The 7,121-nt window shown below is 38.1% G+C and overlaps 2 protein-coding genes across 2 annotated transcripts; one reads left to right on the forward strand and one right to left on the reverse strand.

Annotated features, from left to right (window-relative positions):
• Positions 1-396: 396 nt before the first annotated feature.
• Positions 397-1,344, forward strand: Or2d2 (olfactory receptor family 2 subfamily D member 2). Its single transcript, XM_004863420.1, has one exon. It carries the CDS (start codon positions 397-399, stop codon positions 1,342-1,344), a length of 948 nt encoding a protein of 315 aa, XP_004863477.1.
• A 3,748-nt stretch (positions 1,345-5,092) lies between these two features.
• Positions 5,093-6,040, reverse strand: Or10a4 (olfactory receptor family 10 subfamily A member 4). Its single transcript, XM_004863419.1, has one exon. The coding sequence runs from the start codon at positions 6,038-6,040 to the stop codon at positions 5,093-5,095; it is 948 nt and encodes a 315-aa protein (XP_004863476.1).
• Positions 6,041-7,121: the final 1,081 nt, after the last annotated feature.

Raw genomic sequence — 7,121 nt, forward strand, 5'->3', positions numbered from 1 at the left:
CCTGCCTCACAAGCACAAGGTTCTGAGTTCGATCCCTGGTACCGCCCTCCAAAAAATCAACACATTCATGAGATGGAGATGTGACAAGAGCAGCATATAACACAGAGGATTTAATTGATAATAAACTACAATTACATGGCATGACTTTACGATACATCCAGTCTTCATTCATTGTCCTATTTTTGGAATTGTGATATTCTATTGTGCAACACTAAGAATGTTCCCAGTTTAAGCAGCATGATCATCTTCTAAAGGCATTATAAAGTTAATTTTAAAAAATGGTTTATAGTAATTGGGGCTATATGTAAGCCCTTCAACTCAAATTATATAATTTTACAGGTTATGCACATCTATGTTTACCATATAGTGACTTCTTGCTGAAAAGGGAGACAAACTATGAGACAGACCAATCAGACACAGGTGGCAGAATTCCTTCTTCTGGGACTCTCTGATGACCTGAATACCCAACTGCTGCTATTCTTCTTATTCCTGGGTGTCTACCTGGTCACTGTGATTGGAAATCTGCTCCTCATGTCCCTTGTTCAGGTTGACTCCCGGCTTCATACACCTATGTATTTCTTTCTCTGCAACTTGTCTCTGGCTGACCTCTGTTTCTCCACAAACATAGTTCCTCAGGCCCTAGTCCACCTACTTTCCAGAAAGAAGGTAATTTCATTCACAAGATGTGCAGCTCAACTTTTCCTCTTCCTCATTTTCGGGTGTGCACAGTGTATCCTTTTGGCAGTGATGTCCTATGATAGGTGTGTGGCAATCTGCAACCCCTTGCACTACCCTATCATCATGACCTGGAGAGTGTGTATCCAGCTGGCCACAGGATCATGGACCAGTGGCATTATAGTGTCTGTGGTGGACACCACTTTCACACTAAGGCTGCCCTACCAAGGCAGCAACAGCATTGCACATTTCTTTTGTGAGGCCCCTGCGTTGTTGATTCTGGCATCCACAGATACTCACACTTCAGAGATGGCCATTTTTCTCATGGGGGTTGTGATTCTTCTTATACCTGTTTCCCTAATTCTTGTATCCTATGGCTACATCATAGTGACTGTGGTCAAGATGAAGTCAGCTGCACGAAGGCTCAAGGCATTTTCTACCTGTGGCTCCCACCTCATGGTTGTCATCCTTTTTTATGGGTCAGGAATCATCACCTACATGACATCCAAATCTTCCAAAGAGCAGAAGAAACTGGTGTCTGTTTTCTATGCAGTGGTGACCCCCATGCTTAATCCCTTAATCTACAGCCTGAGAAACAAGGATGTGAAGGGAGCACTGAGAAAAGTAGCCACAGGGAACTTCTTATGCAGATTTAAAATCACTCACTGACTCAGAGACCTTTCTGACTTCCTACATGTTAAAACTGGCTGGGTAGTTTACTTCCTTGAAAATCTAAATGTGCTAAGATTCTCAGCCTTGAGACTTGTCTATGGATCTACTCTTTATTCTTTAGCACTTCCTTTGTAGAAGAAGCATAACAATTCAAGGAACAATAAGACAGATCTGCTTTCTTCTGCTTCAGTCTTTGACACTCAAGATTTAGGAAATTTCCTGAGAAACATTCATATTTTGTAAGCCTTATAAAAGATATCATTTATATATAATATATTAATTTTATATTCATATATCTAAGATCTTACTCCAAGTTCTTTGTATTTTAGTATTTCTGAATTTTTTCAAAACATAAAATAATAAAACTTTAGAAATATTAATCACTTATCATGAAATAGATGCTATGTGTATGTGCATGCATGTGTACCTGTATGTGTGAGTAATGAAGAGCATGAGTACAATCAACCAGAATATATGAGCCCTTCTGACCTTATCGTATTCCTTTTAGAAATAGGAGGATCTTATCCATCAGTATGTACTTTCCTTTTTTTTCTTTTTTTTCAGTATGTACTTTCATAAGAGTGAATATGTGATTTTGTAAATCAGTAAGAAATAATGACACATCCCAGGGCTAGCAAAAGTGGGAAGCTGTAATCAAACCTAGACCTGAAAGACCAAGAGGACCTAGAAAGGGTAGCTGTATGCAAAGTCCACCAGACAAGAGCTGTGGACTAGGTTAGATGAAAGTGAGCAAGCCCTGGCAAGAAATATTTCAAGATTAATTCCTATCTACCTTCTGATCCTCACTACTGCATTCCAATTAGAAGCCTGAGTACAAGGGAGTTTCTCTGTACAATTCATAGAAAACAACAAACATTTTGAAGTTCAGAGCAAGGTGAGAAAGGACAGAGAATGAATGCGTGAAAGGAAGCTGAAGGTGAAGAGCAAGTGATTGCTCTTTGGCCCTCAGCATCTACTTGTTCTTTGTCCAGTGATTAATTCATGTTCTTAATATAGGGAACTTATACATTTCCATCAACAAGTTTATTGTAGCAGTGTGATGTCAAATAAGTCACACTTGATACCTGAAAGAATAGCTTCCACTGGGATTACTTATATGAGGAAATTGGGAAAAGGGGTGAAAAAAGAAAATAATTAGTAGGAGACACACTTCTATAGTTTATGGGTTACCAGACCAAAATTGATAATTACAACTTTTTCTTTCACTACCTTTTATTAATTTATTATTTTCTGTCTTATTCTATATTTGCTGGGGTTCATCTCCTATCATGACTTAAAACATTTTTCCTGGAAATTTGAGTTCTTGATGATCCCTTTTTATTGGACTTCTGCAGTTTCTTTTTGGCTGGAGCTGTTGATCAAGGAAATGTGATAAGATATGCCAGTGAATCCTCTGGATTCTCAGCTCAATCTTCTTTACCACCAGCAAATTTCAGCAACCAAATTTGTGTTTGGAAATAAGATCAGTCACTTCAGGGAATACAGTGATTTTACCTACGTCTGCCTATGAATTCAGTAATAAGAGGACCACATTACCAGTGAGCACTAGCTGTTTCTAATTCATTAGGACTTTCAGTGGTTCAGGACCATCGTGAAGGCATTTTTTTTTTCTTTGGTACCGAGGATGGAACTCGGGTCCTTGCGCTTGTGCAGCAGGCGGCAAAACCACTGAGCTAAATCCCCGTCTCAAGGCATTCATTTTTGAGATACTAGGAATCCTAAATCAGTTAATCTACATTCCCGAAGAATGTAAAGATGGGTAGCAAAATGTCTGCAAAGGGTTACTTGCTGAATAATCTAAGAAGCCACTCCAACTATATCCCTAGATTTATCAACCTTTGAATTCTAGAAATTGTAGATACAGGAGCATATATTGAGAACTATTTAAAAAGTATATACTGCATTTATTAGACAGGACTTCTCTTAGAGGTTGCCTCTTAGCTGGTGTGGCTACTAAGACTTTAGCAGGCCAATTTTGCAATTCTATCAAGTCAAATGTTTCTGGATGTTGGAATGAGAAGTGACATAAATTCAATCAACTTGAGTCTACTACATTTTATCTCACCACAATAAAGGAGGAACACTATGACTCTATTTCTATGAGGACAAAATACTGAGTTCTGAGTGATAGAAGGGGTCCAGTGTAATCAACATACCACCAGGAGCCAACTGTTTCTCTTGATGAATTGTGTTCACATTGAGGTTCAGTTTTAACAAATGTAAGCAGTACGTTAACCACCACTACACATGACATAAAAGATTTTCATTACTGTGAAAAGTCTATGGTGCCTCCTTTCAGTCAATGTATTCCTTTTCCTTCTACTCTCTAGCAATCATTTGATCTGCTGTTGCTATATATTTGCCTTTTTAAAAATTTCATGTAAATATATCCTGAGTATATTTTTCAGTCTGACTTTTATATAACATGATGCATTTGGTGTGCATTCATCTTGTATTTATTAATTGTCTCTTTTTATTGTTGAGCGATAATCCATTATAGGTACCTATCTCAATTTGTTTATCCATTTACCAGATAGGTTCTATTTTGTAGAGTTGATGGAAAGAACACACTTATGCAATAAATACTATTTACTCTGTAATTATCAATGAATTATTGGGAATTACACAAAGTTATACTGCCTTTACCCCAAGATTGTTATTTCCTGGGAGTATTACTATGTTCATTGGGAAAAATCAGAGTCTGTTATGTAGGTAGAATGATTGACATACAAGCTTGAAAGGAGCAGTTGATTTCATCCAATCACAATAATACAGAAAAAAAGTTGAATCAACAAAGCATCTTTGAGTGGTTTACAGAAGATTCCAATACCTTCTCTATTTATGCTTGACTAGAGAGTTCTTTATAACCTTTCTGTCAAGCAACTTATATATCCCATGTGGATAATTTGAGTTAGGCAGTTGTCAGTGTGGAGTAGTCTTTCTCCAGATGAGGCACAGACCAATGATGGTAGGCTATGCAGTCATCAATTGCTACCCCTCTAAACACATGCAGATTATAAGCCTTTGAAGATTTGAAGTCTGTTTTCATTTTCTTTCTTACTGGAGTATAAATTCCATGAGGCAAGGAATTTGTTTTTTTACCATAGTGTTGTTAGGGCATACCCTAGGCCTGACTGATATGCACAGATTACTGAATGAAACTTTGTTGAAATTTTGAGTGCAAACTCAAAATTTGTTTATAAAAACAAGTAAAAGAATGAAAAAACACTTTTATTTATCATCATTAGTACTGTTGTTTTAATTACTTTATAAATAAAGACACCTTAGAAATATTCAGGTAGGATTTTTGGATAAAACAGGAAAGTAAAGTAGAGAATTATAAAATGAAATTGATACAGAGTTTCAAAGTTAAAACAGAGAGTGGATTTTAGTGAATTTTCCAACTTTCAGAGGATCCTAATTTATGTAAACTAGCAGTATCCTTAGAGATATTGCTACTACAATCTCACAGAATACAGAGCCTGCTATATTACTGCTTTCATTACTCATGTTCTTTCACTCAGAGGCAGGCGGCAGAACCACTGATCTAAGTCCCCGGCTCCCTGTTCTTTCACTCAGAAATGAATTCTAGCAGAAAGTCCAAACTTGCAGGGGACATACTGTGTGTTCCTGGAAAAAGTACAGATTTAAAAACTCATGTGAGAAATTCAATTTTCTTTCCTTTGTCCTTGCATTTTACCCCTTCAGTTTCCATCTAAGTTAGTCATAGCTTCTGAAGGCCCATAGTTCTGCGGATGACTTGCCTTAGGGCAGCCTTCACTTCATTATTCCTTAAACTGTAGATGATGGGGTTCAGCATGGGAGTCACCACTGTATAAGAAAGTGACAGCAGCTTCTTGTTCTCAGGAGAGGTGCTAGAGCGGGGTCGGAAATATGTGAGGATGGCTGTACTGTAAAAGAGGGAAACAACTAGAAGATGGGAGGAGCAGGTTGAGAAGGCCTTGTGTTTCCCCTCAGCTGAGGGCATCCTGAAAACAGTGGAAAGGATGTGGACATAGGACCCCAGGATCAGCAAGAATGGAAAGAGAATAAATAGGACAGTTGCTGTCAGGGCCTCCAGTTCAAACAAAGAGGTATCAGCACAGACCAGTGCAATGACAGGGGGGCTGTCACAGAAGAAGTGGTTCACCCTGTTAGGGCCGCAAAAAGGGAAACTGAAAATCCATGTGGTTTGCACAGTGGCCACTGGAAACCCTGAGAACCAAGATGCAGCTGCCAGTCGGGCACAGGACCTGAGGCCCATGATAACTGGGTAGCGCAAGGGGTCACAGATGGCCACGTAGCGGTCATATGCCATTGTGGCCAGGAGGCAGCACTCAGCAGCCCCAAAGAAGAAGAAGAAGTACATTTGAGTGGCACAGCCAAGGAAGGAGATGGTTGTGTCTTGAATGATAAGGGTCTCCAGCATCTTGGGCACAATGACCAAATTGAAACCTATCTCTAGAAAGGATAAATTTCTGAGGAAGAAGTACATAGGACTTTGCAGAGCAGAATTAGCTGTAGTGACCACGACAATGAGGACATTGCCCATTAGTGTAACCAAGTAAATGATCAAAAATAGGAGAAACAGTAGAGCCTGTAGCTCAGAGGACAAGGTTGAGAAGCTCATAAGAACAAATTCATTGACAGTTGTCCAGTTTTCCCACATCATTCTTCTGCCCAAGATTTTATTGGGCATTAAAATTCCACAAAGGTAGGAGTAGTCTCCATGTCATTTATGTCTCTATAATACCTAAGAAAGAAAATCTGTAGCTTCATCCTCCACCTGTTTATTATGGTTGCTGAAGATCAAACATCTTTCTTCTCCAAAACATAAAAAGAAAATTGATCACTGGGTTCACATAGTTTAGAAGATTTCCATTTTCTTTCAGTCTGAACTCCAATGGATCAATCTATATAATATAATCTATACAAAGTCTCAGCTTTGTTCTATACAGGATAGCCAAAGTCACAGCTTCATTTTGCAGTCCTATTCTAGCTCCCTTTAATAATCGGTGGTGCTAAGAAAGCCTGGTCAAGTGTTTCTTAATAGATGGATCTTGATGCATAATGAAATATGTTGAGGTCAGGCAGGGTATCTTCTAGGACACACAGTGTAGAAAGGAGAAAATCAAACCAATCATTTCCAAATAATACCTGAATAAGCCCTAATCTCAAGAAGCTCCTACTCAGGAAGGATTCACTGTATCACAGGAAGCACAGTTTCTACACTCAGAAAATCTACAGTGGAGAGAATAAGACACATAACATAGAAAACACTTTATAACATCTCAGTGCCAAAAAGTCTTCATGTGGCTGTATGGAACCAAAGGTAACAGACTCAAGAGAGTATCAGCACCATGAACAGAGTCTAGATATGTTAAATATAAAATGTTTCATTGGCTTCTCTTGGTTAACATGTTCTGACTCAAGAAATTTGATTCTCACATTTTACGTGTTAATAAAGTCCAACCCAAATATACAGGCATGACTATAAGACAAAATCTGATGAAAGAAAAAACAGAAATTTTTACCATTGCATCAATATCTAACTTTCAAAATCAAGACCATAGAATTCTTTCTGATAATGATAAACTTAAATGAGAAATAAATATAAAATGCTTAGTATGCTGTGTGGCATATTATAAATGCTCAGGAAACCTATGATCTACTTCTTATTTGATCCATTGCCCCAATTTACTGTAGCCCTCACTATTCAACACTAAGACAGTATAATTTCTTTCTAGGAAAGA

The sequence above is a fragment of the Heterocephalus glaber genome, unplaced genomic scaffold (genome assembly GCF_053883595.1).
Source record: "Heterocephalus glaber isolate CG9 unplaced genomic scaffold, H.glaber_assembly_v1.0 deba00001428, whole genome shotgun sequence".
Classification (NCBI taxonomy): Eukaryota; Metazoa; Chordata; class Mammalia; order Rodentia; family Bathyergidae; genus Heterocephalus; species Heterocephalus glaber.

What these genes read in the sequence shown, in the direction of transcription:
- Or10a4 (XM_004863419.1), bottom strand. Translation starts at nt 6,040, where the DNA reads ATGATGTGGGAAAACTGGACAACTGTCAATGAATTTGTTCTTATGAGC.
- Or2d2 (XM_004863420.1), top strand. Translation starts at nt 397, where the DNA reads ATGAGACAGACCAATCAGACACAGGTGGCAGAATTCCTTCTTCTGGGA.